Genomic DNA, 20908 nt, shown 5'->3' on the forward strand with positions numbered 1-20908 from the left:
GCATGAGAATCACTTGAGCCCTGGAGGCGGAGTTTGCAGTGAGCCGATCATGCCACTGCACTCCAGCTTGGACTACAGAGTGAGACTCCATCTCAAAAAAAAAAAAAGGACTTTTTCTTGATTCCTGCCACAGTTATGCAGAGACAGCCAGGCAGGGTCCAGCCAGGTCACAGGGTGCTCTATGTGTCCAGACCCCATGCCCAGTTATGGGTGGTAAATCCTTCATTTGAAGTATGGATGCAGCAGCCGGGCGCGGCGGCTCTGTAATCCCAGCATTTTGGGAGGCCAAGGCGGGTGGATCAAAAGTCAGGAGATCGAGACCATCTTGGCTAACACGGTGAAACCCCATCTCTACTAAAAATACAAAAAAATTAGCCAGGTGTGGGGTCACACACCTGTAGTCCCAGCTACTCGGGGGACTGAGACAGGAGAATCACTTGAACCTGGGAGGCAGAGGTTGCAGTGAGCCCAGATCGTGCCACTGTACTCCAGCCTGGGTGACTGGAATGAGACTCCATTTCAAATAAATAAATAAATAAAAGAAATACGGATGCAGCTTCTTCAATCTATCACACCCCTCCACAGCTCCACATTAATCCCCCCTAGCACTAGTGGTGTTCATCACATCATCTGCCAACTAATGCAGTTTGTGCTAGAAAAAATTATTTTATAACTCTAAGGACATTAATAATTAACTTCTAGTCCACAGAACTTGTAATATCAGTTTGCTGAAATAAAGTCACCAGTGAGTGTTTAATTCTTCTTTAAAGGGTGTCTTCTATTATTATTATTGTACAGTGCAATTTAGTCATCAAAGGTTTACTCACCCTCATGTTTATAAATTATACAGGGCAGGGGTTTAACTCTTCTGGCCCTACCTGTTCTAAAGACAGGGAGGGCTGTAACCCTGTTGTCTTACAGGGTGCCTGCCTTGAAAGATGATTTGTGAACTTGAAGTTCCTTGCTTCTTTTAGAAATCTGGGGTGAGGCCGGGCGCGGTGGCTCAAGCCTGTAATCCCAGCACTTTGGGAGGCCGAGGCGGGTGGATCACGAGGTCGAGAGATCGAGACCATCCTGGTCAACATTGTGAAACCCCGTCTCTATTAATACAAAAAAAAAAATTAGCTGGGCACGGTGGCGCGTGCCTGTAATCCCAGCTACTCAGGAGGCTGAGGCAGGAGAATTGCCTGAACCCAGGAGGCGGAGGTTGCGGTGAGCCGAGATCGCGCCATTGCACTCCAGCCTGGGTAACAAGAGCGAGACTCCGTCTCAAAAAAAAAAAAAAAAAAAAAAAAAAAAAAAGAAATCTGGGGTGAACAGAGATTTCCCTTTATGACACAATCAGAGGAATAACCAGATAGTTGCCTGCCACAAAGAGGTACTGGCTTTTATCCTTCAGAAGGCCGTTTGGAAACAAGTTCATCTTTTTCAATTGAGTTTCAGAATCTTGTCTTGATTATATGACATAATAATAGTGGCTTTCCAATTCATCTGTGCAATATTGTTTTTTCATTGTGGTGGTTACGGTTAGTTTTTTTGCGGGGGAAGGGCTACTGCCGTACATAAATAAAAGCAAAGCAGAAATGATCTAGTGTGCTGCCTACCAGAGTTAGAAATTCCAAGTCCTGACCCACATGTTTACATCCCAAGGGAGATGGCTGCCAATCAAGGGCTCATCACTGTTCATCCGGAGTGAGGGACTTTGGCCTTCCTGAAAACCGTGGTGAGTTTTCCATGCAGCCCTCAAGTCCCAGCATCCCAAGATGTTGCTGTCACAAAGGAGCAGGGGAAGAGGAGCAGATGTCATCCTTTCTTGGTTCCTTCCTTTGAAAAGGGCTTAAAGTAATTTTCATAGTTAAAGTAACTGGCCTGATTCTATGGGGGTGGGATTGAATCCCTCGAGGCCACGGGAAGGAGGACCTTGGTTTTCCAGCCAAAACTCTCCCCTCCCCCAGCTGCAGTCCTGGCCAGAGCCAAGCTAGAGGATGGAAGTCCCACTCAAGGGCCTCGACTCTGTGGATCTTAGAGGGATTCCTGGTGTTGGCAGGGAGCACCGAGTCAATTCATTTGGGGCGAGAGGCATTCCAAAAATGCTTCTGTGGTCGGCGAGGAGTGGAAAAATCAGGTATCACAAATATTCTGAGGAAACCTAACAGATACCAGAATCTCAGGGTTCAAACAGGTAACAACGGCAAAGGACGTTAACAACTAGAACTCAAAAAGGGGTGAGCACACTCTCTGCCCGGTGCCTGAGCTTCCACCCCTTTCCCTAGTCTCTCCTCCCTCTTCTTTCTTAGGTCGACACCAGCCTAAGCGTCAGCGTTCACCAGTGAGGGGGCTCCTTGGAGAGGGGGGCGGAGCCCGGCGCTGCGCGCACGATTCCAAAGTAAACACCTCGCCAAGCCTACGTTTAGAAAGTGATACCGAACACCACATTCACGTTTTGAAAAAAAATACTGTTTGCTGAGAAGATGAAAGCAAAACATTTCCCAGCTGGAAAATTACTGATCACAAACCTAGGGGAGAGTGCGGGTGGGGAGGCAGCGTTATAAGACTGAATGATCGCCATTTCCTAGTCCCTTCCCGGTGGGCAAGGACGCCTGCTGCGGGTTCGGTGTGCACTTTTCGGGAACTAGGATCCCGCCGCATCGCTGCACTGCTTGGCACATGGTAACTCTCCAGCGAAGTCCCTTTCGGGAGGCCTGACCTACCCGGAGCCTGAGCCGAAGGAACGAGTTGTCCTTTGACCTTTACTGGCCATTTCACCTCTTTATGACTCAGTTTCTCATCCATAAAGTGTAAAGGAGAGTGCGTGGCTTGCAAAGTGCTTCGAGACCGGGCACGGTGGCTCACGACTGTAATCCCAGCACTTTTGGAGGCCGAGGCGGATGGATCACTTGAGGTCAGGAGTTCGAGACCAGTATGGCCAACATGGTGAAACCCCGTCTCTACTAAAAATACAAAAATTAGCCGGTGTGGTGGCGCACGCCTGTAGTCCCAGCTACTCAGGGGGCTGAGGCAGGAGAATCGCTTGAACCCAGAAGGCAGAGGTTGCAGTGAGCCGAGATCTTGCCACTGCACTCCAGCCTGGGCGACAGAAGGAGACTTTGCCTTAAAAAAAAAAAAAGAAAGAAAGAAAAGTGCTTTGAGATGCCTGGTTGAAAGGTGCCTCCGCGCTTCACAGTCCCTCTTCTCTCCCTCATTCCTCTGAATAAATCTTGAGCCCTTTCACTCCCTTTCTCGCTTTTTAAAGTACCAAAACCATAACTCAGTTCCCCACTCCTGCCTCTTTCCGCCAGTTCGCAGCGGAACACTCCTCTGGCCTTCTCCTGAGGCTCCCAGTTCCCGCCGCACAGTGCTAGGCACTGCCTCTTCTCCACAACCCCAGGGTCCCCGCCCCTCGGTAGAGGGGCCCGCGAGGAACCGTGAGAGGTCGGACCGAGCCCCGGCCCCGACACCGGCGCTGCGGGGCGACAGCGGACTCCTGCGAGCGCAGGGAGGGAGGGTTAGACGGAGAGCTGGATGAGTCACGCGGATAATCGTGCTCTTTTCCAGCACGCAGACGGCGCGGAGAGCGCGAGTGCGAGCAGGGGTGGGGAAGCCAGACCGTGCAGCCCGCTGACCCCACCAGTCTTCGCAAGCTTCGAACGCAGGGAGCCGACAATGGCGGGGCGGACGGCCTTGGTCGCGCGGCGACCGAACCTGTGCCGGGTTCCTCGAGTCCCGCGCTGGGGCGGACGCCTCCGCCGCTGCCGCCGCCGCCACTGCCGCCGGCGTCAGCTCGGCTCCAGCCCGCCAGCTGCCTGGCTGGCGTCACTGCCCGGCCCGGCCCCGCCCGCGCCCCTCCTTCCCCCAGGCCCCCACGTGCGCGGAGTTTGTATATTAGCTACCATAGCAACGAGGGGGGAGCCTCGGGGGGGCGGAGAGAAGAATGGTGGGGCGGGGCCTGGAGGACGGGGTGGGGCCTGGCGTGCCGCCGGGAGAAGGCGGGGGGAAAGACTGTAGCGAGAAGTTATAAGTAAGGAGCGCGCGCCGGCGGCTGGCAGTTCCCCTGCCGGAGAGGAAAAGGAGCGGGCGCGCGGGGAGTAGAGGCGGTGGCGGGCAACGGCGGCACTGAGAGCCGCCGAGTGACCCTCCCCGCCCCTTCGGACCCCCACCCACCTACCCGCCCGTGGCCCGCGCCCATGGCCGCGCGAGCCCGGCACAGCTCCCCGGACTCCGCGCCTCGCGTCGCCGACGAGTTCGCAGCTCCGCGCCGCCGCGGCCAGTCTCACCTGGCGGCACCGCCCGCCCACCGCCCCGGCCACAGCCCCTGTGCCCACGGCAGCACCCGAGGCGACTGCGACAGCGGTGGAGGACGCTGCTGAGTGAAAGAGAGCACAGCTCGGCCACCGGACCTACTTACTCGCCTTGCTGATTATCTATATTTATGAGTTTACAAGTTTTCTAAGAACTTTCGTACACAAAGGAGCTTTTTTAAAAGGACTCTTCCTATTTATATTTAAACCAAAGAAGAAGGATCTCGGGAAATTTGGGGTTTTGGGTTTTGGCTTCGTTTCTAAGTCTTCTCTTCGTTGATTTTGGGGCTCGGGTGCCCCAGCTGCTTCGGGCTCCCGAGGACCTTCTGGGCCCCCACATTAATGAGGTAGGTGAGGCGTGCGGCGCTGGGAGCAGGGAGGGGTGAGGACCTGTGGGACGCGCCGGAGCGACGGCCGAAAGTCGCCCCTGACTTCTGTCTCTGCGCCCTGCCCGGCTCTCAGGCAGCCACCTGGCGAGTCTGACATGGCTGTCAGCGACGCGCTGCTCCCATCTTTCTCCACGTTCGCGTCTGGCCCCGCAGGAAGGGAGAAGACACTGCGTCAAGCAGGTGCTCCGAATAACGTGAGTATCGCCCCGGGCCGCCGGGAACGCCCGGTGGGCTTCCGTGGGTGTGGTGGGGGCGGGCGGGGCCCTGGGGTCACCAGCAGTCACTGAGAGAGTTAGAAGCGGCCACCGCAGGCTTCCTGGGTTAGCTTCCGTGCCCTTGGCTCAGCTATATATGCCCGTGGTGCGGGAACGCAGAGCCCCCTGGGGCACAAGCCGGGTCTCCTCAAGTCCCCGGGCGTGCTGTCGGTAGGGCCGCCGCGCTCAGGCCACCGGGCAGGAGGTGGCCGCGTCCCCAGACACTAGCTGGGCCAAAGTGAGCTTAGCGCGTAGGCGGCCCCGTGGCGAGAGCGCACCAAGAGAGCCTCGGTGTGCCAATTCCGAGGACGTCCACGGGACCTGGCGGGGGAGGGACCAGCCGTGGCGCTCGCTCACACGCAATTGGCAGACAGGACATAACACCCGCGATACAGACGCATCACCTCTTCTCCGACCCGGGTGTGGGCCGAGATTGCAGCGCTGGCTCCCTGGGTTCCCGGGTGCTTCCTGCCTGACCAGTCCCCATGTCTGGGCGGTGCAGGCGCGCGTGGCCCGCCACCACGTCAGTACGTCGGGTGGCAACAGGGGACCACCACTGACGGGTCTCTCTCCCGCCCTGTCCCCGCAGCGCTGGCGGGAGGAGCTCTCCCACATGAAGCGACTTCCCCAGGTGCTTCCTGGCCGCCCCTACGAACTGGCGGCGGCGACTGTGGTCACAGACCTGGAGAGCGGCGGAGCCGGTGCAGCTTGCGGCGTTAGCAACCTGGCGCCCCTACCCCGGAGAGAGACGGAGGAGTTCAACGATCTCCTGGACCTGGACTTTATCCTCTCCAATTCACTGTCCCATCCGGAGTCTGTGGCCGCCACCGTGTCCTCGTCAGCACCAGCGTCTTCCTCGTCGTCCCCGACGAGCAGCGGCCCTGCCAGCGCGCCCTCCACCTGCAGCTTCAGCTACCCGATCCGGGCCGGGAGCGACCCGGGCGTGGCGCCGGGCAGCACGGGTGGAGGCCTCCTCTATGGCAGGGAGTCCGCTCCCCCTCCGACGGCTCCCTTCAACCTGGCGGACATCAACGACGTGAGCCCCTCGGGTGGCTTCGTGGCCGAGCTCCTGCGGCCGGAGTTGGACCCGGTGTACATTCCCCCGCAGCAGCCGCAGCCGCCAGGTGGCGGGCTGATGGGCAAGTTCGTGCTGAAGGCGTCTCTGCCCCCTGGCAGCGAGTATGGCAGCCCGTCGGTCATCAGCGTCAGCAAAGGCAGCCCTGACGGCAGCCACCCGGTGGTGGTGGCGCCCTACAACGGCGGGCCGCCGCGCATGTGCCCCAAGATCAAGCAGGAGGCGGTCTCCTCGTGCACCCACTTGGGCGCTGGACCCCCTCTCAGCAATGGCCACCGGCCGTCTGCACACGACTTCCCCCTGGGGCGGCAGCTGCCCAGCAGGACTACCCCGACTCTGGGTCCTGAGGAACTGCTGAGCAGCAGGGACTGTCACCCTGCCTTGCCGCTTCCCCCTGGCTTCCATCCCCACCCGGGGCCCAATTACCCATCCTTCCTGCCTGACCAGATGCAGCCGCAAGTCCCACCGCTCCATTACCAAGGTCAGTTCCGGGTATTTGTAGCTCGGGCTGGGGAGCCCTGCGTGTGTTGGCCCCTTGGGGCACTCGAAATGATGCTCACCCACCTTCTTCACCCCTAGAGCTCATGCCACCTGGTTCCTGCATGCCGGAGGAGCCCAAGCCAAAGAGGGGAAGACGATCTTGGCCCCGGAAAAGGACCGCCACCCACACTTGTGATTATGCGGGCTGCGGCAAAACCTACACAAAGAGTTCCCATCTCAAGGCACACCTGCGAACCCACACAGGTAGGGGGACAAACTGCAGAAGGAAGGGGTTAGCTTCCAGCCCCATCGGCTACCAGTGGGCACTCTGGAGTGCCTCCTTGGTTTCCCAGGGCAGTCTATCGCCTTCATCTCCTGGATCATAGGAGAGGGGAGGACAGCAAAGCGGCGCCTACTTTTCTGCCCAGGAGCCTTTTGCTTGATGAATGGTATCTGTGCTTGAAGGTGCAATTTTGTTAGGCCTTTAAAAGGTAGGAGATTCCCCGCGGTTTTTGGGCCTCTCCTAGCTTGGGCATTGTAATCAAGAAATTATATTTTACTGTTCAAAAGCACGATGGCTTTTTTAAAAAATCGGTTTTTAATGTTCCCTTCCCAGGTTCACCCTCCCTTTCTATTTTGAATTCCGGTCTTAACAATTTGATCTTACCTTTTTTGGTTCATTTTGATTTACATATTTTTCGCAAGCAGGTTTTATTTTAATAACTACCTGTGGCTTTTTATCCCCAATTATAGTAGGAATAAGATGGCCTGGTTTGGGCACACTACCAATCACAATTTCCAAATTCATTTCCACCACTGAGATGTCTTGACTCAACAGACATGTTAGTATAGGTTTAGGTGGTGTTTGTGTGTATTTGGTGAAACATTAGTGTAGGTTTAGGTGGTGTTTGTGTGTATTTGGTGAAACATTAGTGTAGGTTTAGGTGGTTCTTGTGTTTTTGGTGAAACATTAGTATAGTTTAGGTGGTATTTGCATGCTTAACCGATCCCCTAAAAACAAGAGCAAATACTTAAGACACGGAATGTATTCCTGTTTATGATACAGAATTCAATACAGCCCTTCAGTGGTTTAAAGACATTCCTGGATTCTTTTAGGATCGGGTCAGAGTTTAATATCTCGCCTCCAGTTTTTAAAAGGGCCAATTCTTTGGTATAGCAATGGCGTCAATTTTTTTTTTTCTTTTTCCTTTACAGGTGAGAAACCTTACCACTGTGACTGGGACGGCTGTGGATGGAAATTCGCCCGCTCAGATGAACTGACCAGGCACTACCGTAAACACACTGGGCACCGCCCGTTCCAGTGCCAGAAATGCGACCGAGCATTTTCCAGGTCGGACCACCTCGCCTTACACATGAAGAGGCATTTTTAAATCCCAGACAGTGGATATGACCCACACTGCCAGAGGAGAATTCAGTATTTTTTACCTTTCACATTGTCTTCCCAAGGAGGGGAGGAGCCCAGCCAGAAAGCACTACAATCATGGTCAAGTTCCCAGCTGAGTCAACTTGTGAGTGGATAATCAGGAAAAATGACGAATCTAAAAGACAAAAATCAAAGAACCGATGGGGTCTGTGACTGGATTTTCTATCATTCCAATTCTAAATCCGACTTGAATATTCCTGGACTTACAAAATGCCAAGGGGGTGACTGGAAGTTGTGGATATCAGGGTATAAATTATATCCGTGAGTTGGGGGAGGGGAGACCAGAATTCCCTTGAATTGTGTATTGATGCAATATAAGCATAAAAGATCGCCTTGTATTCTCTTTACCTTCTAAAAGCCATTATTATGATAGAAGAAGAGGAAGAAATTCAGGTACAGAAAACATGTTTAAATAGCCTAAATGATGGTGCTTGGTGAGTCTTGGTTCTAAAGGTACCAAACGAGGAAGCCAAAGTTTTCAAACTGCTGCATACTTTGACAAGGAAAATCTATATTTGTCTTCCGATCTACATTTATGACCTAAGTCAGGTAATGCACCTGGTTTACTTCTTTAGCATTTTTATGCAGACAGTCTGTTATGCACTGTGGTTTCAGATGTGCAATAATTTGTACAATGGTTTATTCCCAAGTATGCCTTAAGCAGAACAAATGTTTTTTTCTATAGTTCCTTGCCTTAATAAATATGTAATATAAATTTAAGCAAACGTCTATTTTGTATATTTGTAAACTACAAAGTAAAATGAACATTTTGTGGAGTTTGTATTTTGCATACTCGAGGTGAGAATTAAGTTTTAAATAAACCTATAATATTTTATCTGAATAATGATTTTTTTGTTTTGTTTTTCTGGAAAAATATGAACAGTATTTGGTTTAAACACACTGGGGTGGGTAATAGGGCCTGTAAGAAGCACACACAAAAAAGCCAACTTTATGTCAACAAATTAAGACCTTTTTTTTAAAAAAAAAAAAAGCTATTTAGCTTTACAATAAATACTACCAATATAGGGCTGAGAGCGGTTGAATATTGTAAGTTTAAAAATTATAAAATTAAAGGTGCAGTTAGGTTTGTTGAAAATGTACATAATGCTACATGAAAGCAGTTTCTTTACCTATGATTTTCCCAGTAGAAACAGCTTGATCATTCTTTGATTTATGCAGTTTAGTATGAAAATATTCATAAAATACATACATTTCAGTTTTATATTTGAAAAAAATCTTGGTTTGTCTTTCTAAAGTAAAGTATAAACGTTTTCTCCGTGGAGGCCTGTCCCAGCACTTCTCACATTTGAGTAACAAAAGAACCTTCCCACAGCAGACAACCCTAAGAACGTAGTTCCACAGTGCCCTCCTGAGGATTAAAGGATTCATTTATGCTTGGTGTGTGTTACAGATAGATACATTACTTCCACTAGTTACAATCCTAAAGAGGTTAGAACCAAAGTTTCTGGCAGATTGTTTGTTTTAAAACGAGATCAGTTCCCCTGATTGAAGGTGGGCAAACAGACTGAAATAAAATAATTTTAAAATTACTCAAATTCACAAAACTAAACGTGAAGTAAAAATGGTGTTTTTGCAAGTTTCTAGCATTTATATTTGAAGTTTTAGTATTAAAGCTCAAAACTGCCCTGTTAGAATCTCGTTCTTGAGGTGGATGCCTGAGAGACTGAAATTCATTTGGGGCTGTCACAAAATGGAAAAAACATTTGCGACACTTGTTGACATTTTATATGCTTGTGATGTAGGTGACTAATATTTAACATCATCAAGGGGACAGAGCTCACTGCTCACTGATTTTCTTTTTTCTTTTTTTAGATGGGGCTTCTCCATGATGGCCAGGCTGGTCTTGAACTCCTGACCTCAGGTGATCCACCCACCTCCTCGGCCTCCCAAAGTGCTAGGATTACAGGCGTGAGCCACTGCATCCGTTGGCATTTTCTTTAGAGTGCTTATTAACTATTGATTCTAGTGTCCAGAGGTGTGTTTGTACCATGGGTGCATTTAATAAATGAAATAAAAAATGGATGTTTATAAGAGGCTTATGGCAAATCAACACAAGGTATTCTCTTTGGCTTTTGAGAGTCCAGCATGACTGGAAAGCATGGCATGTGTCTCTGCCTAAAAGCAAACAGGTGCATCAATAGGATGGAATTTTATGTGGCCAAGAACATATTCAAAGCATATTTAATAACATGGAAAAATGCTCATGGTATGTTAAGTGGAAAAAGCAGGATATAAGACTATAAACAGTACGAATTCAATTGTGTACGTTTAGATGTATGTATGCTTTAAAGGAGACAAATAAAAGGAAATTAAGAAAAAAACCCTAGAAGAAACTGCCAAAATATTCATACTGGTTTTCTCAGTTTAAATTTTCTTTTTTTTTTTTTGAGCTGGAGTCTCGCTCTGTCACCCAGGCTGGAGTGCAGTGGTGTAATCTTGCTCACTGCAACCTCCACCTCCCGGATTCAAGCAATTCTCCTACCTCAGCCTCCCTAGTAGCTGGGATTACAGGCACCCACCACTGCGTTCAACTAATTTTTGTATATTTAGTAGAGACAGTGTCTCACCATGTTGGCCAGGCTAGTTTTGAACTCCTGTCCTCAAGTGATCCGCTCACCTTGGCCTTGGTCTCCCAAAGTGCTGGGATTACAGGCGTAAGCCACTGTGCCAGGCCTAAATTTTCTTTTTTGCAGTTTTTAAATATTCTAAAACATCTATAGTAAGTTTGAAAAACTTTTTAAGAATGAAGATATAAATAAAGAGCATTTAAATTATTTAAATAAAAAGCCTTCATTAAAACACATTATTCTGTAAATTAGATTTCTTTAAGTTTAAATTTCTTAAATTTCTGCTAAATTGTGGTTGGTTGCTTTCGTAATCCACCTCTCTTATACAGAATCTTCTGGCATGCAGTTGGTGTATGGAAATGACTATAAAATGCCATCTTCATATTTGCTAAGTGCATATTATCTCAAATAGAAATGTGCATAAACTATCAAGAATTTTAAATTTATTCAAAATTTTCTGATGTCATAGGTTAACATTCCTCTATGTTAACGTTTTCTTTGTTTTAAAATTTTTATTTAATTGTTTTCTTCCACTTTTCTTTTTTTTTTTTTTTTTTTTTTTAAAGATGGGGTTTCACCATGATAGCCAGGCTGTTCTTGAACTCCTGACCTCAGGTGATCTACCCACCTCGGCCTCCCAAAGTGCTAGGATTACAGGCGTGAGCCACTATGCCCAGCCTTTCTTCCACTTTTAACTTCAGGGGTACATGTGCAGGATGTGCAGGTTTGTTACATAGGTAAACGTGTGCTGTGGTGGTTTGCTGCAAAGATCACCCCATCACCTAGATATTTAAGCCCAGCATCCATTAGCTATTCTTCCTGATGTTCTCTCTCCCACTACCCCTATTTTTTTATTTGTAATTTTTTAAAAAATAATTTTAAATATAAGATTTTTAAACCATATGTGTGTTGTCAGGCCCGAGGGCCTATTCCATCTTTGTCAAGGGAAGTGATAACCTTCTCTCCTTTCATACAACACTTATTTTTAATTTTATTTTAAAATTTGTATAGAGACAGGCTCTGACTATGTTGCCCAGGCTGGTCCCAAACTCCTGGGCTCAAGCAATCCTCCTGCCTCGGTCTCCCAAAGTGCTGGGATTACAGGCGTGAGCCACAGCACCCAGTCTACATTAACTTTTGCTAGCCTGAAAAATAAAGCTTCAATATCTAAAATGAATGAGGGACCGGGCGTGGTGGTTCATGCCTGTAATCCAAGCACTTTGGAGGCCAAGGCGGGCGGATCACCTGAGGTCGGGAGTTCAAGACCAGCCTGACCAACATAGTGAAACTCCGTCTTAAAAAATAAATAAATAAATAAATAAAATAAAATGAATGAGGAAGATTTCCCAAAACTGTGACCAAACAAAATACTATTCAACAAACACCAGTAGCTAAATTATTTACTCTGGGACCTATCAGCTATGGGCCCCTAGGTGTACTGTTATTATGGTGTTACAGAGCCATTTGTGTGCTATACAATAAAGAGTACCTAATAATTGTGATGCCTGCTCGTTATATTTTCCTTATGACACTTAATTTTATTGTTTTTTATTTTAAATTGTGTGCCTACACACACAAAGGATTAACAATGATGTTTCTTACACACATCAACAGACTTTCAGTCCACCTATTTTCCAGCAAAATGTCTCTAATGATAAAATTCTTTCTGCCTGAAAACATGTTTGACTCTTGCTATCCTGTTTCGGTTTGTAAAACAAAACAGAGGCCTTCACTATCTCAAGTAGGATGGTCATGGGGAATATTTCTTTTCCTTCCAAAAATTGTTCCAGGCTGGGTGTGGGGGCTCATGCCTGTAATCTCAACATTTTGGGAGGCTGAGGTGTGAGAATTGCTTGAGGCCAAGAGTTTGAGATCACCTTAGGAAATAGCAAAACCCCATCTCTACCAAGAATAATCACTGAAAAAATGTTACAATTTTTAGAAACATGAAATGCTCTTCATAGATGGAGATTAATAATTTTTACATGTAATTTATTTCCATATAAGGAAGCCCAGGTGAAGCAGTCTTTATGCTGTAGAAGCAAGTTCACAGAGAAAATATTAAAACAAGCAGCAGTGGTACCTGTTGTACTTCAATAAAAGGGAGTATCTAAATTTAGCAGCCTGTATCAGCCACCTGTCCTATTAAATGTTCTGGCTTCTGAAGCTCCATTCAACACCACATACATACATAAATGGATTTGTAGTCCAGGTACTCCCTCACCCACCCTTGTCCATTTCCCTGTGTCTCATACAGACATGAATGCCACCCAGTCCTACATAAACCCTTTTACTTCATGCATTATTATTATCATTTTATTCATGATTTTATTACGTATTGCATTTTATCTATTTGTTTTACTTCTTTGTATTTTCTTAGCACCTTCTACAGGCTATTGTATAGTGACATGTTTTTATAGTGCTAAACTGAAGCTATGTCTGCCTCCTAAAGGTTGTTTATGAAACTATCATTCATTGTTCACATGCAGAGTCATTCAATAATATTTCACATAAAACCAACAAGACCAGTCTACATAATGAATGCTGTAAAAAATATCACAGAATGCTCTGCCTATGGAAAGAAAGAAAGAACAAACTGCCGTTAAAGTTAGAATACTGAATGTAAATAAAAACTTTTTTTCTACATTAAATGAAACTAAAATGAAAGTTGGAAATGAACACCCTTTGGAAACCTTTACCTTAAGCAAAAAGGTGAATCTTGAGTAAATTTCTCACCATCTCCTGAAAAACTAACAAATTCTTAAATCTGTTTAAAGTATCTGGTGCTTTAATGCCCTGATCACCGTCAAAACAGAGGGAAAGCAACTGCTAAAATGTTAGTACACAGAGAAAAATCTTTCAGGCTGAAATCGAGGCTACCACAGCCAGTTAACTTAGCTGGGGAGGGAGGGGCATATGGGGTAGGAATATCAGTCATATTGCTTCTCTGGAGTCAGGTGCATCTGGAGCCCATCGTTTTAATTGTTTTCCACAGTGCCCTTGATATAATATCACTTTTTTGAATTGCTTTGGTCTTCTCGACACCCTAGATGAGTCAGCATGTTGCAATCGCTCGCCCAAATGTCTTTCTCCACTTGTTCTTTTTTTTTTTTTTTTTTTTTGAGACGTTGTCTTGTTCTGTTGCCCAGGCTGCAGTGCAGTGGCGCAATCTTGGCTCACTGCAACCTCTGCCACCGGGTTCAAGCCATTCTCTTGCCTCAGCCTCCAGAGTATATGGGACTGACTATAGGCAAGCACCACCACACCCGGTTAATTTTTGCATTTTTAGTAGAAACGGGGTTTCCCCATGTTGGCCAAGTCCAGAACTCCTAACCTCAAGTGTATCTGCTCACCTCGGTCCCCCAAAGTGCTGGGATTACAGGCGTGACCCACCACGCGCGGTCTCTACTTGTTCTTAAAGTAAAAGGAGGAAATAAATTTGATTTAATAACAGCAGAAAGTAAATTCAGTTAGAAATCCCTTTGGCATCTCATCTGAGGATACCTAACAGAACATGTTTCATTGATGCACCACAATAATTATGATGATAACCAAAAGTGTTAGGACTATTTGCTCTGCTTTTATGTCTTTCTTTCTTTCTTTTTTAAAATTTTGAGACAGGGTCTCACTCTGTCACCCAGGCCGAAGCCCACAGTTCCCTGCAACCTCAATTTCTGGACTCAAGTGATCTTCCCACTTCAACCTTGCAAGTAGCTGAGACTACAGGTATGCACCACCATGTTGGGCTAGTTTGCTTTTGTTTTTTGGTTTGATACCGAGTCTCACTCTGTCACCCAGGCTGGAGTGCAATGGCAAGATCTTGGCTCATTGCAACCTCTACCTCATGGGTTCAAGTGATTCTCCTGCCCCAGCCTCCCAAGTAGCTGGAATTACAGGCATGTACCACCACACCTGGCTAATTTTGTATTTTTAGTAGAGAAGGGTTTTGCCAAATTGGCCAGGCTGGTCTCGAACTCCTGACCTCAGGTGATCCACCCACCTCGGCCTCCCCAAGTGCTGTGATTACAGGCATGAGCCATCATACCCAGCTTGCTTTTATTTTTTGTAAATACAAGGTTTCCCTATGTTGCCCAGGCTGGTTATGTTTCTTTTCATGTCATGTTATATGTTTTAATAATATAATCTAAACAGAGTAGGAGACAAGAAATTTAGCTTTTTAGAGCAAGAGAAAGAACCAGAAGGTCAAGTGGGGCTATAATTCCTGTCTCACCTATAATATTTGAATCTGCAGTAACTGGCACTGGATCAATATGTTACTAAATAGTGGCCAAATCCCCACAATACAAATATAGCACTCAGGTGCTATACCTATATACCCATTTAAAAGCTGAAACAAGGCAGGGCACGGTGGCTTACTCCTGTAATCCCAGCACTTTGGAAGGCCAAGGCGGACAGATCAGGAGGTCAGGAGATCAAGACCATCCTGGCCAACATGGTGAAACTCCGTCTCTACTAAAAATACAAAAATCAGCTGGGCATAGTGCCTGTAATCCCAGCTACTCAGGAGGCTGAGGCAAAAGAATGGCTTGAACCAGGGAGTCAGAGGTTGCAGTGAGCTGACATCACACCATTGTACTCCAGCCTGGCAACAAAGTGAGATTCCGTCTCTAAATAAATAAATAAATAAAAAGCTGAAATGAGTAAATAACTTTATGGAGAAATTGGAGGCTGGGCGCAGTGGCTCACGCCTTTAATCCCAGCACTTTGGGAGGCCGAGGCGGGTGGATCACGAGATCAAGAGATCGAGACCATACTGGTCAACAAAGTGAAACCCCGTCTCTACTAAAAATACAAAAAAATTAGCTGGGCATGGTGGTACACGCCTGTAGTCCCCGCTACTCGGGAGGCTGAGGCAGGAGAACTGCTTGAACCCAGGAAGCGGAGGTTGTGGTGAGCCAAGATCATGCCATTGCACTCCAGCCTGGGTAACAAGAGCAAAACTCCGTCTCAAAAAAAAAAAAGAAATTGGAGAAACCCTGGATACACTTGCTGAAAGACCAGGAGATAGTAACTGGTGCAAACTATGAAAGAAGAATCTCTTAGACATGACAAATGGAAAAGAATTTCTCTGTAGGGATGCACATGCTTCTTGCCTACTCTGGGTCACTTTTTGTTAGTGTATAACAATCCCTTACTTCTGCACAGCTCCATAAGGCTTACGAAGTACTTTATAGCCCACATTACCTCAATCTTACAAAGTAGGGATGGGATTTTCCTCTCCCATCTCCAGTACGCGGATGAAGACACCGAGGTTCCCTCTACAGGTTAGTATTTTGCTGTCATTTCTCATTCTTGCTGACATACTCAAAGCACTTCTCTTCTAATACCTTTGTTCCAGTCTGCTGGGCAGGTAGGGCTACAGGTATAAAGGATACACCCCAATTCAAAAGGATTTGCTAACATCGTTTCTTCCAGTAAACCTGTTTAAGAGTCAGAAGCCTCAGACTTTCTGTCACCCAAACAATGCGCTATTCCCTTTGCCAAAGTAGACAGATGGGGAAGGCAGTTTCCTGCAGATGTTTCTTCAGCTGGCCACTGTGCCATGTACACAATCCATACTTTCTTTCTGAAGTTCTTGTTTCTGGCCTCACCTCTGGTCCAGCACACAGCTCTCCTGATCAAATAGATCTGGTCAAGCCCATCCCCTATTCTGTAACTTCCCATGGTCCTCAGTGCCTAATGGATATAGATTTCACATGGTCACTTCCTAATTGTGGCTTCCAGCTGCTTGTTCAAGGCCGTATCTAGGGCCAGGCATGTCGACTCATGCTCTGTTGCCCAGGCTGAAGGGCAGTGGTGTAAACATGGCTCACTGCAACCTCAAACTCCTGAGCTCAAATGATCCTCCCATCTTAGCCTCCTGAGGAGCTGGGACCACAGGCATGTGCCATCACTCCTGGTTAATTTCATTATTATTTTTCTGTAGAGATGAGGTCTCACTATATTGCTCAGGCTGGTCTCTAACTCCTGGCCTCAAATGATCCTCCGTCTTGGCCTCCCAAAGTACTGGGATTACAGGGATGAGCCACTGCATGCCGCCTATTTTAAGGTCTTATGGGTCTGGCTTCCCCAAAAGACATGAGCTTCTGGAGGGCACTAGGAGTTTTCTTCATTTGTCCTTGAATACCCTCAGTTACTGAACTTAATTGAATAAAAGTAATCATTTACTGAATATTTAGCCAAAAACCTGGCATCTCTTTTTAGTGAACTCTTCCTTGCCAGGTGATTCTCTGCATTGACTCTGAAAAGACTTTTGTTCATTTGAGGGGTTTGTTGGGGTTGGATAAGGCAGATGGATGTCAGGTGACCTACCAGGAAACAATTAAGAGACTACTGATCATGTCCTCCAGGATGCCAAAATTTGGGGAAAGGAGATATTTTATCCTTTCTTTGGATGACCTATTGTGCCTCCTTTCAAGAGAAAAGGTATAGCTGGTGGCAGTGGCTCACGCCTGTAATCCCAGCACTTTGGGAGGCCGAGGCGGGCAGATCACCTGAGGTTGGGAGTTTGAGACCAGCCTGACCAACATGGAGAAACCCCATTTCTAAAAAAAAATAAAAAGTAAAAAAAAAAAGAAAAAAGAAAAAAGGTATGTATACTATGGACATATGACAAATAATGAAGGGAAAAAAAAAAGAAAAAAAATTGCACTTTAAAAGCTTAAGCCGGGCACGGTGGCTCACGCCTGTAATCCCAAAACTTTGGGAGGTCGAGGTAGGTGGATCACTTGAGGTCAGGAGTTCAAGACTAGGCTGACCATCATAGTGAAACTCTATCTCTACTAAAAATACAAAAATTAGCTGGGCATGGTGGTGGGCGCTTGTAATCCCAGCTACTCAGGAGATGAGTCAGGAGAATTGCTTGAAACTGGGAGGCAGAGGTTGCAGTGAGCTGAGATTGTGCCACTGCACTCCAGCCTGGGTGACAGAGACTCTGTCCCAAAAAATGATAATAATAAAATAAAATAAAAATTAAAGGAAGGTAATTTCTACTCTAGGATATTGAGTGGGCCAGTCTGTCCAAACAAGAAGGTTCAGCTTTGCGTGCTGTGAAACCCACCCACCTGGTTTGCTCCACTTCAAGCTTGAGACCCTTCTTGGATGGACAGTAGTTTTCTGACCTCTGAGAACATCTAAATAAACTGACTTTGACAGTGCATGGAACTGACCATCACCCCGCCTTTGAGGCCCTGTTACCGCTTCACCTAGGAATGGGTAACATCGCAAGGACTGAAGCTGTAAAATTATGTAGGTGGCTCACACTTATAATCCCAACACATTGGGAGGCTAAGGTGGGAGGATCACTTGAAGCCAGGAGTTCGAAACCAGCCTGGTCAACACAGGGAGACTCTGTCTCTACAAAGAAATATAACAAAAACTTAGCCAGAAGTGGTGGCATGTGCCTGTGGTCCCAGCTCCTCAAGAGGCAGAGGCAGAGGTGGGAGGATCCCTTGAGCCCAGGAGGTTGAGGCTGCAGTGAGCTATGATTGTTCTACTGTACTTCAGCCTGGGTGACAGAGCAAGACCCTGTCTCAAAAATAAAACAAAATTATGTAAGACGTTTCAAAAGGAAAGCATCTTCAAGACCATTTAACTCAAGGAAAAGACCCAGATAAAGGACTTGTGACCTTTGCCCAAGGTCACATTGAGTTGGCATCTGAGCAACCAGCACCTAGATCTGATTTACTTAACAGGCCAACCGCCAAAGGCTTCATCCTAACAGCCCAAGGGAAGCTTAGAGGAATCAAGATTATCAAAAACACCTTGCTGGCTGGGCGTGGAGGTTCAATTAGATAATCCCAATACTTTGGTAGGCCAAGGTGGGCAGATTACTTAAGGTCAGGATTTCTAGACCAGTGTGGCTAACATGGCAAAACCCCATCTCTATAAAATACAAAAGCCAGGCATGGTGGCATGCAACTTAATCCCAGCTACTTAGGAGGCTGAGGCAAGAGAATTGCTTGAACTGGGGAGGAGGAGGTTGCAGTGAGCTGAGATCACGCCACTGCACTCCAGCCTGGGCGACAGAGTGAGACTGTCAAAAAACAAGCAAACAAACAAACACCATGCAAAAAAGATGACTTTCAGAGGAAAGTTTTGTTTTTGTTTTTCCTTTTTTTGAGATGGTGTATGAGGTCTCACTCTGTCACACAGCATGAGTGGTGCAATCACAGCTCACTGCAGCCTTGACCTCCTGGGCTCAAGAGATTCTCCCTCTCAGCCCCTCAAGTAGCTGAGACCACAGACGTGCACCACCATACTTGGCTAATTTTTTTAAAAAATTATTTTGTAGAGACAAGGGTATCCCTATGTTGCCCAGGCTGGTCTCAAACTCCTAGGCTCAAGGACCTCAACCTCCCCAAGTGCTGGGATTACAGGCATGAGCCACAGCACCTGGCCCTGGAAAATTCTAAATTCAATGTAATCCAAAAAAGTATTTTACTGTGCTTTGTCATTCTTCTATATAGTGCTCTGTTACCAGCCAACTAAGATAGAACTATTCAGTGGTCACTGTGTTCCCTCTAGAGAAAACATAGGAACCATTCCTGCAAAGTGTTATAGTATCATTCTGGTTTTGTTCTACTTTCTCTTTCTATGCAATTGGTTCAAACACACGTAATCCATTCAAGGATCTACTTTACCAGCCACTGTGCAAAGGGCAGGAGAAGCAAAGACAAGAAAGAATATGTAAATATGGCCGCATGCAGTGGCTCACACCTGTAATCCCAGCACTTTGGGAGGCCGAGGCCGGTGGATGACCTGAGGTCAGGGGTTCGAGACCAGCGTGGCCAACATGGTAAAACCTCATCTTTACTTAAAATACAAAAATTAGCTGGGTGTGGTGGCAGGCGCCTGTAATCCCAGCTACTTGGGTGACTGAGGCAGGAGAATCACTTGAACTCAGAAAGCAGAGGTTGTAACGAGGTGAAATCCTGCCACTGCACTCCAGCCTGGGTGACAGAGTGAGACCCAATCTCAAAAAAAAAAAAAAAAGAATATGTAAATATGCAGGTTTAAAGATACTGTTTCCTCCTGCAACTGCTCCGCAAAGGGTACAAAGTGTAGGTTAAATGAAAATCAGCATTCTAGCCCCAGTAAAAAATTGTTACCTTTCTTGAAAAAGTGACACGATTCTTTGCAAGACTCAACCATGTTAACTACAACCACATATACCATTCTGTCCCCTACCCCTACAATTTTCTCGATTGTTTATTTCTTTTTAGATACATCTAACTTGTTTATCAGGTGCATGTTAAGGCATATTAAGATGTGTTTTTCAGATTCAGAATGAACGTTTTGTCCTTATTTAAAAATATCACAAAATTCTGTTGGAATTAATGATTTGGTCAGAATGGATCTTAATTTTCAAACCAAACACACCTTGGGTGATTATGAATTGGAAACTGCAGATCTAGCCCACAAGAACACGTGATTTTGCACAATTAACTTTACAGCGAGAGAGCTTAACTGACATCATATAGCTCTCCCTTAGCCAAAGCCTCTAGAAACAGAAGAGACTTTACCTCCAGGATTCTTTGCATTAACGACTTTGTTAGACAAAGCGGCTCTGGCACGGGAATTGGATTTGCAATTTGGGTCTTTGTAAAAGGATTAGATAATTTCTATCGTTTAATGTTTGGATCTCAATTTGCATTTGGAAACACATGACCCCTTCGGAGGTTTAGTTCTCTTTTATTTTCATTTTCTTGTCCTGATAAACAATCGATACTATCCGTTAAAAAATTGATAAAACTGCTCAGTCAAATGTTTGTACTGATTAACGAAGTGTGATAGGTTAACGGGTCTTCCCTGTGAATGGTGGAGTCTACCTGAGCTCCAGCAAAACCGAGCCCGTGATCTATTTGCCAGCAGACAAATAACTCATAGGGAGAGGTCTGCACGTTTCATTGCTTTCCTAAATTAGAATGCATGGCTCTTTGTTAGGGAAAGAAAGTACACAGAGATACCGTCAGACAGTGGATCTGCAGAAGGAATGAAAGAGAAAAGCCTCTGACTGCCTCAGGACATATTTGAACACTCCTGCTCAATATCTTTCTTTCTTTTTTTTGAGACGGAGTTTCGTTCTTGTTACCCAGGCTGGAGTGCAATGGCAAGATCTCGGCTCGCCGCAACCTCCGCCTCCTGGGTTCAGGCAATTCTCCTACCTCAGCCTCCCGAGCAGCTGGGACTACAGGCGCGCACCACCATGCCCAGCTAATTTTTTTGTATTTTTACTAGAGACAGGGTTTCACTTTGTTGACCAGGATGGTCTCGATCTCTTGACCTCGTGATCCACCCGCCTCGGCCTCCCAAAGTGCTGGGATTATAGGCATGAGCCACCACGCCCGGCCAATATCT

The 20908-nt window shown here is 46.6% G+C and overlaps 1 protein-coding gene and 2 pseudogenes across 1 annotated transcript; 1 reads left to right on the forward strand and 2 right to left on the reverse strand.

The window, feature by feature from the left end:
• The first annotated feature begins 4041 nt into the window (after positions 1–4041).
• KLF4 (KLF transcription factor 4) lies at positions 4042–8787 on the forward strand. Its single transcript, XM_012439169.3, has 5 exons — positions 4042–4645; positions 4761–4881; positions 5531–6497; positions 6596–6760; positions 7712–8787. The coding sequence occupies exons 1-5, from the start codon at positions 4641–4643 to the stop codon at positions 7885–7887; spliced, it is 1434 nt and encodes a 477-aa protein (XP_012294592.1). The 5' UTR covers positions 4042–4640; the 3' UTR covers positions 7888–8787.
• Positions 8788–11395: 2608 nt separating this feature from the next.
• LOC135277439 (U6atac minor spliceosomal RNA) lies at positions 11396–11507 on the reverse strand (annotated as a pseudogene).
• A 3799-nt stretch (positions 11508–15306) lies between these two features.
• Positions 15307–18706, reverse strand: LOC135275243 (zinc finger protein ENSP00000375192-like; annotated as a pseudogene).
• Positions 18707–20908: the final 2202 nt, after the last annotated feature.

This window comes from Aotus nancymaae, unplaced genomic scaffold (assembly GCF_030222135.1).
Source record: "Aotus nancymaae isolate 86718 unplaced genomic scaffold, 86718_ANA_hifiasm-v0.15.2.pri h1tg000003l, whole genome shotgun sequence".
Lineage (NCBI taxonomy): Eukaryota > Metazoa > Chordata > Mammalia > Primates > Aotidae > Aotus > Aotus nancymaae.

Bases quoted from the DNA above. Each gene is read 5' to 3' on its own strand.
- KLF4 (XM_012439169.3), top strand. The intron at 4,882-5,530 runs GTGAGTATCGCC...CTGTCCCCGCAG, and splicing joins AAGCAGGTGCTCCGAATAAC to CGCTGGCGGGAGGAGCTCTC. The intron at 6,761-7,711 runs GTAGGGGGACAA...TTTCCTTTACAG, and splicing joins ACACCTGCGAACCCACACAG to GTGAGAAACCTTACCACTGT.